Source organism: Carassius auratus, chromosome 18 (genome assembly GCF_003368295.1).
Source record: "Carassius auratus strain Wakin chromosome 18, ASM336829v1, whole genome shotgun sequence".
In the NCBI taxonomy this organism is placed as follows: domain Eukaryota; kingdom Metazoa; phylum Chordata; class Actinopteri; order Cypriniformes; family Cyprinidae; genus Carassius; species Carassius auratus.
In genome coordinates, this window is record NC_039260.1 from 3,668,974 (window position 1) to 3,694,989 (window position 26,016).

General features: G+C 34.5%; 2 protein-coding genes across 2 annotated transcripts in view; one reads left to right on the forward strand and one right to left on the reverse strand.

Annotated features, from left to right (window-relative positions):
* Positions 1 to 6,771: 6,771 nt before the first annotated feature.
* On the forward strand, positions 6,772 to 15,661 carry neto2b (neuropilin (NRP) and tolloid (TLL)-like 2b). The gene is made up of 10 exons (XM_026287123.1): positions 6,772 to 6,995; positions 8,965 to 9,021; positions 9,192 to 9,335; positions 10,877 to 11,125; positions 11,246 to 11,293; positions 11,863 to 11,990; positions 12,949 to 13,177; positions 13,484 to 13,597; positions 13,798 to 13,928; positions 15,064 to 15,661. The coding sequence occupies exons 1-10, from the start codon at positions 6,986 to 6,988 to the stop codon at positions 15,577 to 15,579; spliced, it is 1,626 nt and encodes a 541-aa protein (XP_026142908.1). The 5' UTR covers positions 6,772 to 6,985; the 3' UTR covers positions 15,580 to 15,661.
* A 4,477-nt stretch (positions 15,662 to 20,138) lies between these two features.
* Positions 20,139 to 26,016, reverse strand: part of si:dkey-30c15.2 (transmembrane protein 116) — a 7,956-nt gene continuing 2,078 nt past the window's right edge. Inside the window, exons 4-12 of the mRNA XM_026287124.1 lie at positions 25,815 to 25,952; positions 24,467 to 24,574; positions 22,623 to 22,678; positions 22,365 to 22,484; positions 22,230 to 22,275; positions 22,072 to 22,143; positions 21,733 to 21,871; positions 21,555 to 21,625; positions 20,139 to 20,850 (exon numbers count right to left, since the gene is read on the reverse strand). Of these exons, the coding sequence (XP_026142909.1) occupies positions 20,701 to 20,850; positions 21,555 to 21,625; positions 21,733 to 21,871; positions 22,072 to 22,143; positions 22,230 to 22,275; positions 22,365 to 22,484; positions 22,623 to 22,678; positions 24,467 to 24,574; positions 25,815 to 25,952 (900 nt within the window). The 3' untranslated portion in view covers positions 20,139 to 20,700. The remainder of the gene's footprint in view (positions 20,851 to 21,554; positions 21,626 to 21,732; positions 21,872 to 22,071; positions 22,144 to 22,229; positions 22,276 to 22,364; positions 22,485 to 22,622; positions 22,679 to 24,466; positions 24,575 to 25,814; positions 25,953 to 26,016) is intronic.

Genomic DNA, 26,016 nt, shown 5'->3' on the forward strand with positions numbered 1-26,016 from the left:
CATTTGAGCCGATTCGAAAAGTTAGACGGCAGAAATGTGATCAGGTTTTTTTTTTTTTTAACTTGATTCGACTTTTTTCAAGCAGTTAAGAAAATCTGCGTGGCAAAACACCTAATTTAAACAAAACATTTCACTAAATATGAACAAAGACAAGCGGATTCAGAGTGCATTAAATCTGAAGTTGCATTGGTCTGAGGTACTACTGTTTTTTAATGCACGTTGGGTCGACAAAACGTGTCAGTACATGCCAGGTAATTGTGCATTTACAAATCACAAGCTTGACTATGCTAAAACAATTTAACTCGCACACTGTATTTAAGAACTAACATAATTTTGAATACATAAAAACAAAACCGCTAAAATACACAAATCTAGGAAAACTTTACTCAAAACTGAAAATAATCAGTTTTGAACCGGTTCACTAAAACGAACCGAATCAGTAAAATGAATCGGATCTAATGCTACCCTTGACCTACTCCGTTAACAGAGCTGTTGGAAATGTACTTGTTCCACGCGGACACTCCCTGACCGCGCTCGTGCACAGCGTCACCGGTTTTAAAATGTGGAACTATTGATTAAAGTGAGTCATTTTCTGCCTCTTTGACTGCACAAACGGTTCAGTGATTGCATTCAGAGCTGCGTGTTTACATTGACAAAGTAACACAGACACAACAAATAGCTACAATTACCGATCCAAACATTTTACTGATGGTATTGAGTATTTCAGGAATTATGCTACCGATAATCCTGCTGCTGTAAATCCATGTCAGAGTCAGAAATGAGGAAGGCTCCGATCAAAAAAAAAAATGTCAGGCTATATTTTGTAATATTTTATTTTATAATAGCACATTGTATTTATTTATTTAATGATGAATGAATTTATTTATTTTGCTACTGTTGCTTTAAGAAATTATCCACAAGATGGAGACATAGAGCTATAATAGTAGTCTGATTATTTATTTATTTATTATTATTATATATTGTATTATTATTACAAATTAACCTGATGACCCTGAGATCAAAGCATTGGTTTATGCCTTTACGTTTAAATATTCATGCAACTTCATCTCTATCGTTATCTCTCACATGTTTGTGTGTGCAGTCATCTGTGTTTTTGCGGTGGATGATGGCAGCTGTTTTTTCTAGCAGTAATTGTACAGCTGAAGCAGTAATTGCAGAGCTGTGAGAACTATCTGCTTATGTAATGAGTGTGAGAGACAGTGATGAAGCTGTTATCACTCTTAAGACTTTCAATCCCTTCATTTTGATTCCTCTCTCTGTGTCTGTCACGACATTTTCATGCTCTTTCGTCCTCTTTCAGAAGAAGCTCTTTGCACAGAAAGTAAATACTCTGAGATGATTAGAAACATGTTTCGGAGGAAAGACAGTAGAGTTGGAGTGCTAGCGTGTTTTTGTTTTCCAGCTCTCTCAAGACCAGTCTTAAATCGCTGGGGTATATTTGTAGCAATAGCCAAAATAACTTTGTATGAATTTTTCATTAGGACATTCATTAGTCATTAGGACATTAGGACATTAATTTTTCTATTGCAATATGCATTGCTAAGAATTAATTTGGACAACTTTAAAGGAGATTTTCTCAATATTTTTTTTTTTTTTTTTTTTTGGACCCTCAGATTCCAGATTTTCAAATAGCTGTATCTCGACCAAACATTGTCCTAACAAACCATACATCGATGGAAAGCTTATTTATTCAGCTTTCAAATGATGTATAAATCTTAATTTGGAAAAATTGGCAATTAAGAGGTCACATTTATGTTTCTTTTATTTCAAAGTAAAGCCAAAAAGCTCAAAAATCAAAATTTAGATGCAGCGGATGCTGCGATACCACTCCAGCCAGAAATAAGAGTTTCATTGTCATTCAGAGCATGTGTAATGGTAATGCCTTGGGATTTATCCATTGTGTCTTTGATCACATGTGTAGCCATATATATGTCTGAGGATGTAACAGACTGAGATTTAACATAGAGATTTCTACAGAAATCATTGCCTTTCCACCAAGGTCACGTTTCATCTCAAGATTATAAGATCAAACATCTAACGGATGTGGTCCATTGTAAATAAGGATATGACTTAAAAGTTTTGAGATTAAAATATTCAGGATAGTCATACTAGTAAAGAAAAAGTTACCTATACCAACTTTATACTAGCAGCAGTGAAGATCAATATGTGTTTCTGACCTCTTTGGTGTGAGTGGGTTGCTGGTAGCTTTAATGTATTTCGAGGTTATTTTTAGTCTGAGGGATGTTGAGAGATTTGCTGAGACTTTGCTTGACATCAGGACTTCAGTCTGAAAGATTCTCTCCATCTCACTCCCCACGTTTTCTCAGAGAGGCCAGCTGCCTTCATTTCTTTCTTTCTGTGAAAATCTGAGTACGGCAGATACATAGATCAATTGAGCGATACTATACTGCCATTTTTAATATTGTTAATATAAATGTCAATTGATTTAAATTATTTGTTGTATGCTAAATTAGGAAATTAGAGAAAATTTGATAGATAGATAGATAGATAGATAGATAGATAGATAGATAGATTCAGTTCAGTAAATAACACAGTTTGGCAATAAGGATTTATGTGATTATTAAGAATGCTATGAGAACCACTCTTTCTGAGGAGATTACCAATGTCAACATTACACATGCATTACAATATATGAAGAAAATTGCTTGTTTCTTCAGTGTCATCTTGGAATCAGTTCTGTTGTGTGCCCTGTCACGCTATAATCTAATCCAGAGTGATTCCTGGATTTAACCCTTCAAATCACATACACATATGGCTGGCTATACAGGGTTTATCTTCCACGTGTTCTGTGTTGTGGGTTTGAAATATATATGTACATATAAAATATCAGGTGATATTAAGCATCATATATGAAGCATGTGATGTTACTGATTCTGATAAGAGGATATTGTGGTTGTGCATTATGGGACTACATCTGGAGTGTGTATAGAGAGAATGATTACAGCAGTATGAGACTGTTTTGATGGATCTGAAGGATGCAAAACATTTGGCTGCTCTGCTGAACAGCTACTCTGAGAATGTAAAAGATTTAATACACTCTGTGTGTGTGTGTGTGTGTGTGTGGCCATATGGCTGTCATAAGTGTTTGGGTTAAGTTTACTTGTATTCTATGGTCTTTCTTCCACTCTTAAAATTCAGTTGGCTGAGCATGCTGTATAGTTTTAAACACAAACGTAAATGTTATTTTAATTAGTTAAATTTTGATTGTGTTTAAATATGACTTACATTCATGTTTATTAATATAAATATAATTAAGTAAAACGATTTACATGTCTGGGTTCACTGGCAGGTCACACATTGTTTTACTCATACATAACACTGAATTTTTTTTTTCCTGCTCTGAAATTGAGTTTGCTGACAGGAAATCAACTAGCAAATTCTCCCTCTCTCTCTCTCTCTCTCTGTCTCTCTCGCGCCCTACAAAGCACCAGATTAACAAAAAGATTTGACTCTTTTCTTAATCCTTCAACGCTCAACCAGACGCGACAGCAAGATTGACTTAGATCTGCAATCACATGAAGACAAATACACACAAGTCATGAACTTAGATGCTTCAGATAAATGCCATGCCTAACTGATGCTCTTTTTGACCTTTTTGTGTTAGTGTTATCTAAAATAAATGTGTTTTCATATAGATGTTTAATTGCATCTTCTGATTATATTACATATAAAATATTGTACAGAATTACAGGAGAATTACCTCATTACACAATATTACAGGAATAGTACACCCAAAAATTAAATTTTCAGGATTTTTTTTTTTTACGCTTAGACAATCCAATATGTAGATGAGTTTGTTTCTTAATCGGAAAAGAGTTGGAGAAATGGAACATTACATCACTGCTCACCAATGGATCCTCTGTAGTGAATGGGTGCCGTCAGACTTCACAAATTGTTAATTGATGGACTGGAATCATGTGGATTATCGTGATGCTTTTATCAGATGTTTGGACTCTCATTCTGACGGCACCCATTAACCCATTCCACTTGTGAATAAGTGATGTTTTGCTGAAGAACATTTTTGGGTGAACTATTCCTTTAAAAAGTGAAAGATTTGGCACATTTGAACAGTAATTGTACATTTAAAAGTATTTTATAAATATTCAACTTATGTGCAAAAATGTTATTCACAACCCATATTACTTCCATAACTTGATCCACTTCCAGAACACGTAGAAAGTGGATATTCAATTCTTCAGTATAAATAAAACATGATAATGAAATAAAACGTTTTAAAAAAGTTTTCTCCTTATGGTTGTTTTTGCTTTCCAGTTTTATGCACATACTGTAGCAGCTGTTAAAAAAAATGCCATGCATTAATATTTTTGCCTGTTTTGTTTGAGAAAGCATCTTCAAACCATCCATTCATGCATGTATGTATTATTCTGTTAAGTAACACACGGTAGGTAAAGCTGGCCAAGTGTAGATCCTATACCTCAGTGGTTACCTCAGTGGCTGACTTCAGCACAGAGTGGCTTCATTGCCTTATCTAGGCCATTGTAAATTAATGTGGCAGAATCTCTATTCTCAGGTGAGGATCTCATCTTCTCTGTCAGAGATGAAAGAGAGTTTCAGCTTCATTTGAATTGCAAATAAGTGCCATCATACTTCACTGGCAGCTTACGTTATTTATGAAAGCTCTTTTTATGTTAGCTGTCAGAAGGCATGGTCTTGTTGGGCCATGAATGGAAAATAACTATTCTGTGATCATTTAAACAGTGCATATATTTTAACTATTTTGGAGTTTAATTTAAAAGGTTTTGTTAATTTTTCTTTTTTTTTCTTTTTTTTACAGTGCCAAAGTTTACTTTTGAAACTTTTTTAAAAGTTAAACAATTCTGGGATGTTAAGTAAATATTGTTGTACATAAAGGATGAAAATGATTATGCATGATTTGCATTCAGCATACAATTATGGGAAATATATTTGCTAATTTTGCAATATTGCCCCACATTTAAACTTTTAATATGGTCCAAAATGATAAATTGAATCACTTAGAGATGCATGTTTTAAGCATCATTCAGGTTTGTACCACAAACAATATGAGACATTTATTAATGGTTTGGAGTCGTACGGATTACTTGTGGATTATTGTGATGGTTTTTATATGCTGTTTGCACTCTCATTCTGACGGCACCCATTCACTGCAGAGGACCAACTGGCAAGCACCTGAGGTAATGCTAAATTGTTCTAAATTCGTTCTGATGAAGAAACAAACGTATTTATATCTTTGATGCCCTGAGGGTGAGTAAATGTTCAGCAAATGTATATTTTTTGATGAATTATTCCTTTTAAACTAGGGTTAAGTTTAAACATTATTTTTGCAACTTAAATGCATTTATGTACATAATTAAAAAAAAAAAACTGCATGTAGATTTTTTTTATAGAATATGTATAGTTTTATATGCATTCTTTGCTGACTCCCTTCTGACTAACAGTCACATGACATAATATACACAAGTTTTATTAATCAACAGTTAAATGGTGTCAACTTAATCGCAGTTCACCAAACATTTATTTAACATGCATAGAATGAAGATGATAATTGAATCTTTCAAAATACAATTATGGGAAATATTTGTAAACATTTGCCAGTTTAGATGGATCTAAGATAATCCCCATGTCCAAGCCTCTTTAATACAAGGGTTTATGAGCAATAATAATAGTGATGCTTGCTAAGTAGTGTGTGACAAACCTTGACAGCCAATGCATTGTGTGATCTGGAGTTGAATGTCAGATATTATTAGAATTCATATCCTTCCTTACAGCATCCATGTAATCAGCTTCTGCGACACTCTTCATCAGTTCGGTCCCCATACTGCTTATCAAGCATTCATGGGTGGGACAGACCCCTCCAAGAGACCAGTGTTAAGTCTCAAATCCCTTGTTTCCAACAGCTGTGCAGACCCCATCCGCAATATTATGAATCCTACTATCAAGACTTAGCTTGTGAATATTACTAAGGTCATGTGGATGCTTCTTTGTAATCTTCCTAGAGCCGTGGTTCTCAATCCTGGTCCTGGCTGGAGAACTATACATTTCAGATGCCTTCTAATCTAACATAACTAATCGGCTCATTAATAGAGGGTTAGAGACCTGAAATATGTGTGTCCAGTAAGGGAGACACCCAAAACATGCAGTGCTGGTGGCCCTCCTGGACCAGGACTCTTGCCTTTGAAAAACTAATAGATAGTACTTACTGCTCTGACTTACCTCAGCCCTTAGTGAATAAAGCAGTTTGGATGCGGCTGTATATATTTAATTTCTTATTTATAGTTTTAATATTAATAATATTTTTATGTATAATTTAATTATTTAACATTTATATATTATAATTGAAGATTAAAGACGATATCTTTTTAAATATCTGCAATATAAACCATTATTTATTATGGTTATATATATATATATATATATTGCTGCGACTATAATTTGTTTATGCATCATTAAAAGCCTGTTTAAATACACATTTTCATAGAATATAAGTGTAGCTTCAGGTGTAGTTTCTTTGCCGCCTCGCATCAGTACATAAGGAAAAAAAAACTGACGTTATTAATATTCATGAGAATTAATCAGCAGTTGAATGGTTCAGATTAAGTGCCTATCAGCCAATCAACTGCACATACCGCGCTTAGGTCATGGAATTAATTAATATTCATGAGGCGAGCCTTCTCACTCCTCAATATCAAAAAGAGAACTGCTTTTCCAGAAGCACGTCGCTCAGGAGTCTGCAAACGTCTCGGCGTGTAGGCTACAGTTTGTTTTGGTGCTTTTTTTTTTGAGATTTCAAATGGATTTTTTCCATTTGATTTATTCCAGGAAAAAGATGCTTCTTTATTCATGAAATCAGTTGCAGAGCCATATTGCGACCCTCTAACTTAATGTCATTTATAATGTAAATAACAAAATCTCACCAGAGTAAAAGTGTTTACTGAAAGTGGAAATGCATGAGGGTGAGTTCATGTTTTACTTATTGATGTTGCTTCATTGTTAATGAATGCTACTTTTGTCTTTATAAATCTGACGCCAATATATTTGCGCGAACGTCAAACGTGTTTTGAAAATATGTAATGTACACATTACAGTAAATCACTGTGCTTTTACCATGGTACAGTGATGTATCAGATTCATCATAACTGTTTTTATGACTGTCATAATAGCATGTCTTCCTCTTTTCAACTTGCCACAATCATTTGTCAGTTATTATCAGCTTTATACGTTTTCAGTGTCAACATCGATTTTCTTCATTATTAATCAAATTAACATTTGTGGAAAAAGCAAAAGATAACCTTCAATGGAATTTATGGCTTTTAAAAATTAATGCAACTATGGAACTTAAGATTTCAATTGTAATGGGTTGACATTTAACAGTGTATGCCTGTATTTACATGTCACTGTAAAATACCATAGCATTTTAATGCAACCATGGTAATACTACAGTATTTTTTTTTAATCTGAATTAATTTAGCTTTTCATACATCCAGTCATTACTTAATTTAGAGCTCAAAACAGAATTATTTCTTGGCTTTCACTCTGTTGTTTGATCAGCCAGCCCAGAAAGCCTTTAGTAAAGTTATATCAAACTAGGTTGAATGTCTGCTTTGACCGCAGTCTGTATGTTGGTCAGTGAAAATAGAGCAGATGTGGTGCTCTTCTACAAACCCTTAATCAAACCACATATCCTAGAACTGCATTCATGACATCATTCTTCAAGTCATAATCTCTAATGGCTTCAAGAGGCTGATGCAGATGGATCATTCCCATTTATTTTAGTGAGAAACAACATCAAAAACTCAAGCAAGTTTTAGAGTTCTGTTTTGTGGTTTCAATTGATTTGTCTCACTCCTATCCTGTTTGATGAAATTACATAAATTGGTTTGATAAGCTAACTCACAATACCTTATGTCATGAAAATCACATCAATGGCAAACATGTGCTGCAGTAATTTGAAAAACTTTGCCGTTGAGCTTAAACTCTGATTGCAAAAGATCCTAGATTGGTGTCATTTTCCCTTTTAATAAAACTTGTGAATTTTCAGCTCTGTATGTGAGGATCAGGAGTTTGGGAGCTTGTTAAATTTTATTTTAGGCTTGATGGATGTGACCTGAACATCCACATCTCACTGTGAACATCTTGTTTTCAAGGGCAGAGAAATAGCAGTATAAGCAGGTGTGAAGTAAAATTAACAATGTGGAGGTAGAGCAGTAATTACAACTAATTAGTGAGACGTTTGAATGTAATAATGTTCATATTGTTATGAAAACCGTTAAGACCTTGGTTGCATTTATATTTACTAGGACAGAACACAACACTACAGACCTTTAACAGAACAGAGAGCTAACCTACAAAAAAAGTCAAAAGTATATTTAGACAAGACTGCTCAACTTATTTTTTTAAAGAAGTGAAACATTTTATTCATTAAGTAAACATTTAATTGATCAAAATTGACAGTAAAGACAATTATAATATCACGGTAGATAAATGTTGTTTGTAAACATTTCTTTTCATTAAAGAATCCTGTTTCCACAAAAATATTAAACAGCACAATTGTTTTAAATAGCAATTAAATAATAATAGCAGCAAATCAGCATATTAGAATGATTTCTGAAGGATCATGTGACTCTGAAGACTGGAGAAATGATGCTGAAAATATCAGCTTTGCATCACATGAATAAATTACATTCCAAAAATATTTTTTAAAGTGTTAAACTATATTTCTCTTTTTACTGCATTATTGATCAAGTAATAACAGGCTTGTAAACAAACAAGACTTTTTTTTTACATTTTCGACATATCTGCTATCTGAGTTGTATTTGATTTCTTCATAGTGTGTATCTTGTTAAGAAACGTTCACTGAACGTCCAAGACCACTCCAAGATGCCCAAGACTTTGTAAACATGCCCCATTTTTGTTTTCTTGCAGCCTTGGTTCTGCTCATCCTGATAGAGGAGGGTTTCGCACTGGCACAGAAAACGCAAGGTTGGTTTGAAGTGGGAACTCGCACGCAAAGTCACATGTGTGTGAGAGAGAATGAAACAGAACAAGAAATGAACATTTAATGAGTCTTTCCCATCTGGTTTGCTTTAATAACATTACCTTTATTGTAGATCATCTTATGTGTGTGTATGTGTGTGTGTGTATCCTGTTAGCCTTGCCTCAGAATGTGGCTGTTGAGGATAAGAAACCGGCTCACTGCGGTACCTTGATCCAGACGGCAAATGGAGGCTCATTCAGTTCTCCGAACTACCCCAACACTTACCCACCAAACAAGGAGTGTGTGTACATCCTGGAGGGTATGAGTCTCGCTTCCACAGATACCTGTGTCCTACTTGTTGCAGAACCATTCAAAAGTTTGGGGTGCTTGCTGAATTAAAGGATTAGTTCACTTGCAGAATAAAAGTTTCCTGATCATTTTCTCACACCCATGTCATCAAAGATGTCTTTCTTTCTTCAGTCGAAAAGAGATTAAGGTTATCCATATAATGTACTTCAGTTGGACCCAAGAGGTTTCAATGCAGCTTCAAAGGGCTCCACACAATCCCAGTCGAGGAATATGGGTTTTATCTAATGAAACATTGACTTTTTTAACCTTCTTTCACTAGTTCTATCTCATGCATTATGTAGACATGTTGGAAAGATCATGTGTGACAAAGGAAAGTAAGAAAGTCAAATGCAATTTACAAAAAAAAAAAGAAAACCACGATGTCGGAAGATTTTGAAGTTGGAGTTTTTTGCTCTACTGTACCTTTTTAAACTGAAGTACACAGATGAAGAACTAAGCATTTGTGACCTTCTCAACATGGTTATGTCCGGCGTGAGGACACACATGTGCATCTCAGTGCCAGTGCAAGACAACCATTTGTAGTTAAAAAGTAGTTTTGTAGGTTTTTTTGTTTTTTTTTGTGAAAATGGCAGATTGTTTCGCTAAAATAGACCCTTTTTTTTGGCTGGGATCATAAAGAGCCCTTTGAAGCTAACGTCAAAAACCTACATTTCTTTTCAGCTGAAGAAAGAAAGACATGACAATCTTGGATGACATGGGAGAGAGTAAATTATTAGAATTTTTTTTTTTCTTTCTGGAAGTGAACTAATCCTTTAATAAAAGCATTCTTGATTCTTTCAATTGATCAATAATGACAAAAAAAAAGACATTTATATTGTACGATTTCTTTTACGAACACCGGTAAATGCTGTATTTTCAACTTTATATTTATCAAAGATTCATGAAAAAAGTATGATTTTCCACAAAAATATTAAGCAGCACAACTGATGTTAAGAAATGTAAAAGCAGCAAATCAGCATATTGAAATGCTTTCTGAAGATCATGTGAGTAATGCTGAAAATTCCGCTTTACATCACAGGAATAAATTGCATTTTAAAATATATTAAAACCATATTGTATTTCACAATAATACTGTTTTTACCAACGCTATCTCACGACCAATTCGTACGTATTTTACGAGGTGACTCGTTCGTACGAATTTGTACGACCTCACTCGTTCGATTATATACGATTTGTCTAACGGTTAGGTTTAGGGGAGGGGTTAGGTGTAGGTCATTCGTACAAAATACGTACGATTTGGCAAAAATCATATGAAATTGTACGAGTGTGGTTGTACGAATTCGTACAAATAAGCCACCTTGTAAAATATGTACGAATTGCCATGAGATCGGGTTGGTTTTTACTGTACTGTATTTATCGAATAAATGCAGCCATGGTAAACATAATATACTTTTTCTCTCAAAAACCTCTTCCCAACCCCAAACGTTTGAACAGTGGTGTATATTTCTCAGTGGTAACAGTTATTCATGCTCTGTTTCTCATCCACTTCAGCCCATCCACGGAAGAGAATCCAGCTCGACTTTGATGACATCTACTACATCGAGCCGTCCTTTGAGTGCCGCTTTGACAATATTGAAATCCGTGATGGGCCGTTTGTTTTCTCTCCTTTGATTAATCGGTTCTGCGGAGCAAAGAGTCCAGGAATTGTCACGTCCTCCGGACGTTTCATGTGGATCAGGTTTATCAGCGATGAGGAGCTGGAGGGCCTGGGCTTCAGGGTGGAGTATTCATATACTGCAGGTAAATGCATCTTGCAGATCTTTTCATGCATTTAAATCTTAGAATCTTTTACTTGAATGCCCTTTTTCTCATTTCCATTTGTATTTTTATTTTTTTATCGAAAACCTTTTTTGAGTCCAGATCCTGACTTTCATCTCCATATTGGGGGACTCTTGAATCCCATTCCAGGTAAACAGAAATTCTTACAGTATGTATGTAGTATGGTGCGGCTGGTGGTTATTTCAGGGTGTTTGTCTACTTACTGCTTTGGATAAAAGCTTCTGCACTGACTACATATGTAAATAGCATTTTTAAAGAATCATAGATTTTATGGTTTTACATTTCCTATAAACGTTTGTGCTCAATAATTGAAAATTTAAAAAGGATACTGGTCTATTGCAAATGTGTTCTAAATCTAAACCTGATTTAGCAGCACATTCTTATAAAAAAAAAGACTTTTTCTTAAAGCTGTTAAAGTACTTTAGATTTGATTTTTCGAAATGTTTTGCTATCTATCAGAATGATATTTCACACACCCTCTTATTTAGCTGCTATGGTTACTGCACCCAACAAATATAAATGTAAATTCCATCTTTAGTGCATCGGTTATGTAAACTCCTGAATATTTTAGTGCCCTAGAATTTATTAGTATTACTTTTCCCAGCTGCTGTCTGGAGAGCCTCAGGTCTCTTCTCAAGTACTTGAAAGATATATAGTTATAATATTTTAATGTTGATTTAACTGTCTCCTCCTGTCAGACTGTCAGTTTGAGATGTCTGGATCAGATGGTATAATCAGATCTAGTCAAGTTGAGGAGGAAAACAAGGTGAAATCAGGGGAAGCACTGGACTGTATTTGGACCATACGAGCTCCACCGATGTCTAAGGTTAGTAATGCAGCTGTGCTGAAACAGCTGTTTCTCTCACAGATTTGTAAGGGATCATGTACAGTCACTGATGTCGAGTCTTGGAATGAAGTTGTGTAAGATACAAGATAACATGCAGTCAGCTGGTTACTATCATTAAATAAACCCCCCTATCAAAGTGCTCAATCAATATGCACATCATGACTGGCTTTTGCATTAAATATTTCAATTGAGTACACTTTAAATATTCTTAATTATTAATTTGAATATTTATTCATTTTAATTAATGGCTTTTCCCCATTATTATCCATGCTTTTAGAGCAGCTTCGTTTTGGCAAGAATCATAATCGTGATTATTTTGATAGAGACTGAGATCATAATCATCTACCACAATTACTTATTAACTTTGGAACATCGTGCATTTATTGAAAAAAAAATTTAACAGAGGATTTTCTTGATCTTCAAACATTATTCAACTGAAAAACAAATAAAATCAAAATAATCCAAAATATATAATGGATTTAAAAAAATATACTAATATGCATTAAAATAAATAAATTTATGCATACATGCATTTAAAAAATATAAAAATTAAACATAATAAATACAAATATAAATTGATTAACTGTAATACTAAAATATGTTTATATATATATATATATATATATACACACACACACACACACACACATTTAAATAAATTAAAATTTTGTTTTTTACCAAATAAATAAATACAATTAAATGCAGAAATTGTATAAGAAGTAAGTCACTGTAGATTCATCAGTCTAACTCAGATATTCAGGAAATAGGTGGCCTGCGAAAATGAATAATAATGCAGTTTGGCGGCTTGAAATAAAAATATTTAGCAACCGAATGCTGTGAGTGATCAAAATCAGACAGTTTTTCAGATAGCCATAGAATAAAACTATGTACTTACAGTGGCATTAACTGTCTCTTTGTCTCTCTATCACACACACAGATTTATCTCCGCTTTCTGGACTATCAGTTGGAGAACTCAAATGAGTGTAAGAAGAACTTTGTTGCAATCTATGAAGGCAGTAATGCCATTGAAGACCTAAAGGCCAAGTTCTGCAGCACTGTTGCCAACGACATCACGCTTGACAACGCTGTGGGTGTGGTCAGAATGTGGGCCGACGAGACCAGCAAACTGAGCCGCTTCCGTATGCTCTTCACGGTCTTTGCTGAACGTAAGCACTAATCTGCCTTTTCACATTCTGCACTTTTATTCAAGTAATGGTTCATCCAGACATTAATTCTGTTGTTCCAAAACCATATGCTGTTATTTATCCATTGAATGCAAAAACACACAAAAACATATTTTTCTTACCAAAATAAGTCAGAACACTGTGCTTCAGTAGTTTTGCTTGGCAAACACAATTAGACTGACCAGCGGTGCTAGATTTCATTCATGTTGTGTGAGGTCCATCATGTGGGCTGCATTGGTATTGCATCATCCAAGTGGCTTGCATCTCATTAAAAACTCTGTTTTGCAGCTCCATGTTCGGCCAACACATTCTTCTGTCACAGCAACATGTGCATCAACAACACTCTGGTTTGTAATGGTGTTCAGAACTGTGTGTTTCCCTGGGACGAGAACAACTGCAAAGGTATGGTGTGCTCTCACATGCCAGTCTTTCAACCAGCTTTCTTCGAAACGTCATGCACCCTGGTTATTTAAAGCAGTAATAAGTATTCAGAATTCAGTTTAATTATTATTGTTCTCATTTAGGTGGAGAAATCTTCATTTTCTTTCTCTCTCTTGTATTCTTCTGCATTCTTCTGCATTTGTTGTCCTTGTCTCTCTCAGAAAAGAAGTCTAAAAGCTTCTTCCAACACATGAGTAAAACTCACAGCACTGTGATTGGAGTGGCGTCTGGTGTGGTCTTGCTTCTTCTCATCATATCTGTATTTATACAGATGAAGCAGCCGAGAAAAAAGGTGACTTTATCAAAATCATAATTTAGGAGGAGAAATTAACATGGGTCAGAAATACACATAGAGATTCTAAATATTTTTTTCAGATTTGTAAATGTTTTTTTTTTCTTTCTTTTCTTCAGCTACAAATATAAGTCATTTGTAGGTTGATTCTCCTGAAAAAAGCAAACACTGTGGCGCTATCAAAGTATTTGCAGTGCATTTGTCTATTTGAGCTTCCTGACACAGCCGTATTGACTCAGCCATTGGTGTGACTTTGTGCTGTTTGCTTGACCAAGAGCAGGAGCAAGTTTTTGGGAAACCTTTATATTTGCAGTTTAAAAAGACTTCACTAGTTTGGAGAATGAACTCCAGATAATAATTAACAAGAAGTAATTAAACTGAATATTTATTTTTGTTTTTGAAACATGGAAATAATATAAATATATAGATATATGTAAATATTTATAATAAATAAACAATCTTAAGTAATATACCTAGTTTAAATTATTTTTTATAATTTATATATATATATATATATATATATATATATATGTATGTATATATATATATGTGTGTGTGTGTGTGTGTGTGTGTGTGTGTGTGCGTAAAATTAAGTATTTTATTTAATAGTTTCATTTTTTATTTGATTTGTTTTTTAAACTTTTAAATATTTTTTTATGTTTAATAAATATGATATTTCAATAATTAACTGGGGTAGATAACAGTGATCTCAATATTGACCAAAATAATCACGAGTATGATTCTTGCCAGGACTAAGCAGGCTTACATGACAGCATGGATAATAATGCCAAAAAGTCATTTATTACAATTAATAATTAATTAAAGAATAATTAAAAAGGTCTCAATTTATATATTTAATGCACACATATTGTGCATGTTCATTAAGCATTTTATATAAATGTTTTAACAAAAATATCTTTGCGATCTCTTATCAAAATGTAATTCGATTGTCAAAGAATCATGCCCTCTTAACTTTTTTTTCCTCTTTGAATATCCTTTTATAATTAGAAAAGTAAAATGTTGTGTTAATGTCACTGTGCACTCACTTTAAGGATTTAAACCCTAATATTTGTTACGTGATTCATGTGATGATAAACTAATATTTACCTTGCTAATGTGTATTTGTCTGCTGCAGGTTCTGAGCCGTAAGGGTTTGTTCAGCGCTGCAGAGATGCAGGAGGTGCTGGAGCCTCCTCAGTACGAGCTCTTCTCCATGAGGGAAGCGGAGCTGCCGGAGGATCTGTCGGAGGAGCTGGAGAGTCTGCAGAAGCTCCGCCGCTCCTCCAGCGTGTCCCGCTGCGTCCACGAGCATCACTGTGGAGCTCCGAGCAGCGCCGCCTCCATCATCATGGCAAGCAGAGCGCATCATCTCTCTGATGACATGAGTACGGTTGTGGGGGCCAGAGGCTGGGGCAGCTTCGACGGACGCAGGAGCGGCTTCCGCTCGCACGCTTTCACACACGACCCACACGCTCACGCTTACAGCGCCCAGAGTCTGAGAGAGGCACTGGAGGATGAGGAGCTGGGGCTGGAGGAACGGGTGATGGAGGAGATCGGCTACAATGATTTTATCACCCGTGGACGTAACGTGATGATGGTACGTAATCATGCCAACCCTGTCCAACAGCGCTCCCTCTCTATGGACTTCTGAGTGAAGCGGAAGTCAGCTGACACTTGATTTGCCGTGTACAAATTCAATAATATAATGCATAGCTGTAAATGTTTGCCTACACCTTCTTTTATTATTTTATGACTTTATTTCAACATTTTTCTTGTCGTTGAAACCTTTACCCTGCCTATACTTGATTTCAAGCCAAGTCCAGTAATTTTTTTTTTATTGGTGTTATTCTCATTCCTCAAAACCAGATTATGTAGGTCAGGACTGAAATTAAGTTTTTATCACACCTGTCAATAGTGGTTAAATATCTCTTACTGGCAATGGAATGGCATTTTGCATAATTTTTTGCTAATTAAATATTTGGGCTCCTGATTCCTTAGTCATTAATCCCGATTTTTGCATATATTCATGATCAGCAGCTCAAAATTTTGTCACTACTAAATTCATTTTGATAGTTTAAAGGTGCTGTAGGGAACTTTTGTAAAAAAATATTTTTTACATATTTGTTAAACCTGTCATTATGTCCTGACAGTAGAATATGAGACAGATAATCTCTGAAAAAATCAAGCTCCTCTGGCTCCTCCCAGTGGTCCTATTGCCATTTGCAGAAACTCCATCGCTCCCGGTAAAAAATAACCAATCAGAGCTGCGCTCCGTAACTTTGTTTGTGTTCAAAATGTAGAAAAATTTATATGATAAGCGAGTACACCATGAATCCATTTTTCCAAACCGTGTTTTTAGCTTGTCCTGAATCACTAGGGTGCACCTATAATAAGTGTTTATATTCGGACTATTTTAGATTGCTTCGGGGGTACCGCGGCGGAGTAACCCAGTACCTTTGTGATTCTTCATAGACATAAACAGAAAGAAGTAGCTCCGGCTACAATGTTCTTCCGCAAGACGCAAGCAGTTCTGTTTATTAACCGCTAGAGCGTCAAAAGTTACCTACCGCAGCTTTAATGCAGTGACTTACACTAGCATTAAAAGCTTTGGGGTACAGTAAAAACAGTACATTTTTACATGACATTTTTCTATTTGAATATATTTCAAAATGTGCAGCTGAACTTACAGCATCATTTTTCCAGTCTTCGATGTCACTTGATCTTTCAGAAATCATTCTAATATACTGATTTGCTGCTCAAGAAACATTTCTGATTATTATCAATGTTGAAAACAGTTGTACTGCTTAATATTTTTGTGGGAAACTGATACATTTTTCATGATTCTTTAATTAATCTAAAGTTTAAAAGATGTACTGAAATATAAATATTTTGTAACATAAATGTATTTACTGTCATTACTGACATTTAATTTAATTATGGTGTAAATATTGAGTTGTAGAGATGAAACCACTGAAAAATCATCAGAAGTTGTTCTTGGTGAAGTAAATGTTGTCCGATGTCTTGTGGATGATTTCATTAGTAGACAGTTGGTGTGGAGAGATGGGAGAAAGGACTGTGGATTGTGTCTGTTTCTTTTCCCCTCTCTTTGAACCCATCTAATCTGATGTAGGTTGATTGTGCTGTGGTGTTTGATGATGTGGTTGTGTTTTTAAAAGAGGTGTAATGCTCACTGAGGTTTATTGAGGAGAGTATGTCATTTCTAAAGTGCTGTTTATGACATAGCCTTGTGGGGATTACCAAGAGCATTGTCAGATGAACACAATTCGGTGAAAATAAATATCATGTTTTAACAGAAATGACTACTTTCGCTATTATTTTTTTCATTGGTCCAACAGCGCTCCCTCATATGGACTTCCGAGTGGAGCGGAAGTCATATAATTCAATAATATAATATAATACATAGCTGTAAATGTTTGAATTTCTTTTATTATTTTACTATTTTATTTCAACGGTTTTCTTGTCTTTCTCAGTACCTCCTTTTTGCCGCCCCTTGAAACAGGGTTATTAAAGTAAATTCAAACCAAAACTAAAACCACAACCATTAAACCATTTTTTTATACTGAAACATTAACTGAAAAAAAGAAACGGAAATTTAACTGAAATAAAAAATAAGATTAATTTCAGCTAGTTGCCAAAGCAATTATTTCTTATTTTCATTTAGTTCAACTTGTACTAAAATAAGTAAACCTTAAATAAAAATTATTCAAAAATAGACATAAACCATAATAAAAATGACCCCCCCCCCAAAAAAAAAATAAACACAACAAAATGAATTAACTTTTAAATACAAGAAAAACAAATATATATAGTATATATAGTATAGAATATATAAATATTAGGGCTGTCAAATGATTAATTTTTTTTTATCAAATTAATCAGAATTTTCAGTGGATTAATCATGATTAATCACTATTTGCAATTACACCTGAATCCTAACCATTTTTTTTTTTCTGAAATGAATACCAAAAGATAAATAACAGGACACAGATACATAATTTTCATGTATTGATTCATCAATATGTGGTTCTTTTTTTCTGAATTTCAAAAGTTTAACATTTACTTAATCAAATTTACCTGAGCACTATATCAAACCATGCCATTTAACTACAGATAGTGTAAGAGTTTTAGGTGAACCAGTGGTTAAATATAGCCACATATCTATGAAATTATGCATAGAGAAACAAGAATGAACTCAGAAACACAAACGTGCCACCATCACATAAGCAGCACTCTGGGCACTCTTGTTTTTGGGAGGTGTTCATTTGCTCTGCCACAATACTTTAGGAGCGATATTTTTCACGTTCTGAAGGCTTCAAGTGCCAGTAAAACCAAGTAAAAATGCATATGCTTTTCCAAACAGCTGTAATTTTCGCTGCATGTATGCGCTATAACAGGAAGAAGCTCCAGCGTATCAACTACCAAAGTCGTCTCTGTTTATCGAGTTTGGCATGAATGTATTTGAGAGTAACTCGGGTAAAACCTTAAGCTTCTTCTGTGTTTTCGTCGCGGTGCTCGCCGCTCTTTTTTACTATCTTGAGAATTCAGAGATCAACGAGACTTCCCTGACCTGAATAAATTGTCACACTGCGCATGCCTGAAATGCGTTAAAAAGTTTGACGTAATTAACAACAAACAACTAATTAACGTCGTTAACGCGCTATTTTTGACAGCCCTAATATATATATATATATATATATATATATATATATATATATAATATTTATATCATTAACATTTTTAATAAAAAAAACCCTTCTTAATACAGCAACAAGGAACCCAAGGTAAAGCTATAATGTGATCTGTATTTGCATGTTTATATTGCATACTGTATGCACAATATAGCACATGCTCTAGTTTGTTATTTAATCCTTAATTTTTAATTAATTTTTATTGTAGTATGAAGTTCTTTAAATAAAAACAGCCCTTAGACATTTATTTTTTTATTGATGTAAAATGCCAATTTTTTATAATAAAAGAGACACAGTAAATATGTAACCAGAAAACTGGGGTATAATAGTAATTTCTTCAATGATTTTTCACATACACATGAAACTGCCCACATAAATGATTTTGTCTGACATCACTGTGCAGCCAAAGGACTTTTTATGACCATATTATGACTGTAGACATAATAACTTTTTTCATAAATTCCATGCCCTTTTCCCCTCGTCTGGTTCTCTCTAACATAATTCAGATGTTCATGTGCTTTTATTCTGAAGCCCTCATGTTAGTGTCATCTTGAGCATTCATGCATGGTTTGTCATGTCACACTTTAGATGTCACGTGGAGTCTTATTTTAAATTCAGTGAATCTCCAGTTGTTTTCTTCATGCCTCACTGAGCCTTGTGTTACACATGCACATTTTTACTGTTTTTTATTACAGTAGCATATATTTGTCAGGATAGAATGTAAAAATGAACATAAATAAACATACAGTATATGAGACCCTTAATGCATAGATTTATTGCCTTTTGACTGTAAAAACGGCTGTTTGTGATCATTAAAATATGCTTTTTTCAGAAACAGTCATCTGCTTTTACTGATTAGATAAATCTGCTGCTGTGAATTAATAAGTCATAAAGATGCTACAGTTAAAATACTATGTTTTCCTGATTTGAGCATATTTCTTTAATAAAATCTGGAAATAACGCAGACAAACTTTGTGAAATTAGGTCAGTTTCATTGTTTGAGTCAGGAAGTTGCTAAAGGGAAATCCCAGGGCTGATCCCATATAAATATACTTTATGTGCATACTGGTTTTTGTAATCAAATGATCACTAAAACAGTAATTTGTCATTATTTTCAACAATATAGACAGCCAAATGCTTTGCTCAAAGGTGTCTTGAAACTGTATTTTGACTGATAAACATTCAGGTTTTATACATTTAATACCAAGCATGGCTGCCAAATACAAAATATAATTCTGTTTAAATCCTTATTTATGTAAATATGATCTATGAGAGGCTTTGGATCTGTTTTTTAGCCACTTAAAAAGTTAGCCTGCTTGATGATGTTTTTATGAAGCAATTTTGCTATCACCTTTGATATCAACAAATTATATAACGTTTATGTAATAGACCACATGATCCTGTGTTTTTCCACTCGTTACAATTTTATGGCCCTTGCAATGCTGCATTAAACACAATAAACATAATGGCTAATCAACCACAACTGAAATATATCTGGATTTTATTCATTATTCTTTCAGTTTTGGATCGGATTGTGTGCAGCCTGAAACCAAAGGATGGTTCATGCTGTGGACTCAACATGTGACATGATCATCCTGTCCTGCACTTAAGAACTTTATGATATCACACAGGACACATTTTACTAGCACCGCTCGGTTGCACACTTTGCTTTGTCATTGTTAGGTAAGAAATGAATCAGCAACATTTCAGTCAAGTGTTCAGGCAAGAGAAATATAAATACTGGCTAACGGCTTTACACAGATATTTATTGAACAAAACTGCAGTTTAACATCTTATATATCAAATATACAGTTACTATATATCACTCTTGTAAATGGTTTGAAAATAATCAACTAATAATTTGTCTTTTCGAGACTAATAAACTAAACTATTGTTTTATAAATTTTAAGTAGACTACTGTTCAGCAGGCAGCAAAATATATAACATTTTCTATCAACGGTTATCACAAATATATTTATAAAAATAAATAGAAAACATTTAAGCAAACATATTTGTAAAAGAAAACTTATGTTTTTACACACATGTACATGATTTCTGTGATCTCATGAGGGCTCATTTAATGATTGGTCAAAGAAGGTTCTAGAATAGTCCATGAGAGGCAGACGTTCGCCCAGCACGGCGTCTCTGAAATTACGTCGTCTCCATGCGTAAACAATACTGTTCAGAAAACCCTGGAGTGACACTGACAGCGCCTGTACAGCAGCACATGGGAGAAAATATTCCACGATTAGAATGTCTGTTTCTATCAGTCTCAAACTATCTTATACAAGACGTTTATATTAAATAACTACTATATATTTTAGACACAATATTGTATGTTTTTTTGCTTTGATATAAATCAAAGGTTAATGAATCAATGAGTCACTCGTACAGTCAGTCCCTCTTCATTTCAGAATAAATCTTTTTTTTTTTTTTTGGACAGATTGGTTAAGTGAATAATTCAATGACTCACTCATTCGGCCAGTGAATGAACCAGTTTTTGAATGAATCAACTGAAAGAATGATTCAGTGACTCTCTCATACAGTCACTCGATTAATTCCTGAATTAATCAGTGTTTTTAAATGAATCAGTTGACTGACAATTCAATCACTTACTCATAAAGAAAGTCCTTGTTTCGATCCTTTACCAATCAGCGTTTTTGAACAAATTGGTTGAGTGAACAGTTCAACAACTTACTTATACAGAAAGTCACTCATTTAGATCCTGAATGAAGCAGCATTTTTTAACGAAATTGGTTGAGTACACAATTCAGTGACTCATTGATAACGACAACAACTTCTTTCTGTCTACAGAAAGAGTTAATTAAAAGATGCATTACTAATGTTTAATCTTACATAAATAGTAAATAATTTATTACTATTTAACATATGTTCTGCTTTTGAAAACATGATTTACCTGTATGACATAGAGAGGGAAGAGATGTTTTATCCTAGGTTGTGCGAAAGACAGACAGATGAGAAGCAGAGCTAAAAAAAATTAAACATCATTTAGTTTAATAAAAATATTACAAACTTTTAGGTAAATATAGGAATATGTGTGGCATTTGAGAACATGTTTGTGTTATTGTACTGACCTGGTGCCCAGCAGAAAATGATAACAAGGATCATATATCGAGCCGAAGGCCAAATCCCACCTGGATGTCTCTGTATCCTTGTGATCAGGCTTGTGTTCTCATAGCGCCTATAAGAGCTCTCTAACTTACAGTACACCACCTACAGGATGAGAGAAGCGTATTACAAGAGATTCTTTACATAAAACACCTACAGTGACCAAAAGTATTTATTCTAAAATATCAAACCATGTGGTATTTATTTCAAACATGCAGCACCTATGGATTTTATGGTAGCTCACACTGAGGAAATATGTGTCAAATGATGCGATTAGTATTATTGATAAACTTGTGTGCACTCACTGTGCAGACGATGATGACCGTCAACACACTGCTCAATGTGAAAATTTGAATGAACTTAGCATGAGCTGCATCCTGTTGGGCAAAAGACAGCATGATGGGAACAGCTTCAGAGGTGATTTAGCTGAACTGGTTTGATGGGGCCTGTAATCATTTCTTACCACTGTTATGCAAGAGTCATTTATGAGATGCAGGAAGAGAATGCAGCTGCAAGAGAAATCAGACGAGAATGAAGTAAAACGACACAGATATGTACATACAGATGCTCACATACAGAACGAATCTCTTTTTTGTACCTGTTGCAGAACCTGGGAGAGGGTCCACTGCTGAGGGTTGGCATCTGTGCTGGTGTAACAGTAGCTTCCATGTAATGGACGGTACGTATGTAGATAAAGTATCCAATTATTGGTACAAACCTAAAGCAATAATAAGTAAACATACAGATCATTACATAAACAATGCAATAAAATTACTGCAAAGCATTACTTTATCATATTTACAGTTTTACATAAATCATTTAAATGCATTAATGAAAGCAAACTGGAACTACTCACCACGCAATGACATAGATCAGACAAAACCTCCTCCTTCTGAGTGTTAACTGTGCTAACTGAATGAATGCAAGAAAAAAATAGTACAATATAAGTAGGATGTGTATATCTATCTATCTATGTATACACACACACACATACACACACACACACACACACACACACTGCCGTTCAAAAGTTTGGGATCAGTAAGATCTTTTATGTTTTTAATGGAGTCTCTTGTGGTCCTCAAGGCTTTGTTTATTTGATCGAAAATACAGAAAAAAATGTAATATTGTGAGATATTATTTCAATTTCTAATATTGGTTTTCTGTTTTAATATATTTTAAAATGTAATTTATTCCTGTATTTGTATGATTTATTCTAATCATACAAATAATGTCTTAAGCATTTACTGTACAATTGTTTTGTTATAGGTAAAATGTGGTATCTCCTAAATCAGTGGGTCTCATTCACTAATTTTTGCGTTCAATTTTCTTATTTATACGCACATTTGAACTTCTCACGAGAACTTTCCGCCTAATTCACAACACGTGCGTACGCACATGAGCTTGTTCTTAAACTCGTTCTTCTGTTAGTGAATTTGGAGTCTTCTAAATGAGCGCCCACGTGCACGAGGTCAGTAATTAGCATAATTCATGCCCAAACCAGCTCATATAAGGGCTTTCCACAACGACGCACTTGTACAGGGAAAGACAATTATGGCACCGAAACAAAAGACAAAGAAAAATAACTTTAAACGATAATGAACGTGAGGTTTTGCTGTCGGAGGTGGAAGCCAGGAAAAATTTATTATTTATAAGTGTATCCACTGGCATAACGGGCACAGGTAAAAAAGAAGCATGGGTTATAACACAGGCTTGAAAATAAGGTGGTATAAGGTGAGAGCGGTTGGTGATGTGGCTTAGGTGTGGTTCCAGTGAATTGCATAAATCAATGAGGACTTCTCTGGGCAACCTAAAGCGACTGAACAGCCATTCGTCACTCTCCGCAAACATATCTGTGCGCTCTCTAAAGACGCGCTCTCTCCTTAGAGCACGCGCCGCGATGTCTTCAAGCAGTACCAAGTGTGCCATGCCTCTAAACACAAGATGAGACACATTAATCACCGTTTATTTAAGGATAACATCTAATTATATAGGGTTCTTAACACATGTTTATAAGGCCCCGGTTGTACATGATTATTGCGTACGTGTGGTATAAGTTGTTCTTGAATCTTTCCGTACATTTAGGATAAATTTTAGTACGAAAGTTTTTGATGAATCATGATTTATTCGTGAAAACGTCCGTACGCACATTTCACGTAAAAATCTGTGCCTACGCATATTTAGTGAATGAGACCCAGTGTTTTTTAGTACTTTTTCTATTTTCTAAAATATTATTATATAGTTTATATAGTCATTTTATTTATTTTTACTTTACTTAAAATTAAACTAGAACAACATTTTAGAAATGTTGGAGACTAGCAGAAATAAAATATGTTATTTTAAATAAAACATTTTTTTTTATGTTTTTAGTTCTAGTTGGTAATTACACTGAGCGAAATGAACAGGTTTTGATACATTAGGTTATATTAAGTGATTTTAGTGATCTCAAGGGTTCAGTCAGGTAGAAACAACTCCAGGGGTATTTCTACGAAATGCACCGAACAGAGATTATTGTATGAGACTAGAAAAAGAAAATACGGGAGGAATGTGGCACAGCCTGACTGGTCTCAGACTTTGCCAAACTGCTACGTCAGCAAGCATTCAAACCTGCGTGTCATGTTAGGTAATAGAGACACTGATTTGATTTATATATATATCAGTGACGGAGAGTGAACGTTTATGAGCAGAAACACTGCTCACCTGGGTTTCCAAGGCTTCCTGCACTGGTTTTTCCCTCCATCCCTGAAACGCATGTGCTGACTCACAGGCATAAATGATGACAAGCAGAAACGAGACGCAGTAGAAGGCCTGAGGAGACACAGAGAGTTAATGCTTAAACTACTGAAGTTCCTCACAGCTCCACAGTGAAGTGTTTGGACACAAAAAATGTTTGACATTTCAATTTAAAGGCTTTTGCTGCATTGCTTCAAATTCATTTTGACAAATATGAAATGTGCATGAATACCTGTAAAATTCTGCCAAAATATTTAAATATTTGATGTATATTTAATATATAACAATATCATTTTATTCAGTCTTATATACATATATATTATATATTATTAATAGATTATGTACATGAAATATACACTACCACTCAAATGTTTGGAGTAAATATGATTTTATATTTTTAAGCAAAGACGCACTAAAATGATCAGAAGTCAAAGTAAATTAATTTATAACGTTACAAAATATTTCCATTTCAAATAAATGCTGTTTATTTACACTTTCTACTCATTAAAGAGTCCTGGAAAAATCATGTGACACCAAAGACTGGAGTAATGATGCTGAAAATTCAGCATGGTATTACAGGTATAAATTACATTTGAAAGTAGATTAAAATAGAGAACACTTCTTTAAATTGTAATAATATTTCAACTGTTTACTGCATTTTTAAACAAATAAATACAGCCTCGTGGAGCATAAAAAATACATCTGTGTTAGTCCGAACTTTTGACTAGTAGTGTATATAAAAATGAGATTTCATAATATGTGCCCAAACATCTGACTGTGTTTTAAGCCGTATTAATAAACAGTTCCTTTACTGTGGTGACCTCTCAGTGGGTATCCTCCTGTAAATAATACACTCATGTTTTTACTGTACTACTGTGTCAGCTCAGTGTCAACTGAGGGTTTTACAGGGCAGTGCATGACTCAGTGTTCTATACAATATGTGCATGCATGTGGCCCTTCAACTGTTTTATGGCGACACACAATAATGCAGAAAATCCAAAAGGACTGAATAGACATCTTGTGTGCAACTCTACACCAACGTCTCACTGTTACAGAGATTTTAATTTTTTAGCCTCTCACAGAAGTCATTGCATAACAAGGCCATTATTCAGCAAATGCATGGTACAGGGCATTGTGTGTCATACACCTTAGATATTTGTTTTTGCACACTGAATATGCTCATGTAGTGTGAATATCCTCAGAAGCGATGTTGACGATTACTTTCAGACTTTTATTGCATGTTCTCCTAAATCGTGTTGATTAGATAACTAACAGCTAGGACTGATTTCATGTTTCAGTGTCAGCGATATCTCACCAAAGATAAAGGCAATCCGTAGTTGCACATCTCTCCACTGAACGACCAGATTTCATGGGGTAAATTAATAATGGCGGTGATCATCAAAACAAGCGATGCCAGGAAATCTGCCAGTGCCAGCTGAAGAAGAGGCTTTGCCTGTAACACAAGAACAATGATAGAGAAACATTAAAACATGAAGAACATGCTGCATTCAGTGAGA

Bases quoted from the DNA above. Each gene is read 5' to 3' on its own strand.
- neto2b (XM_026287123.1), top strand. The intron at 9,022-9,191 runs GTTGGTTTGAAG...GTATCCTGTTAG, and splicing joins ACTGGCACAGAAAACGCAAG to CCTTGCCTCAGAATGTGGCT. The intron at 13,178-13,483 runs GTAAGCACTAAT...TCTGTTTTGCAG, and splicing joins CTTCACGGTCTTTGCTGAAC to CTCCATGTTCGGCCAACACA.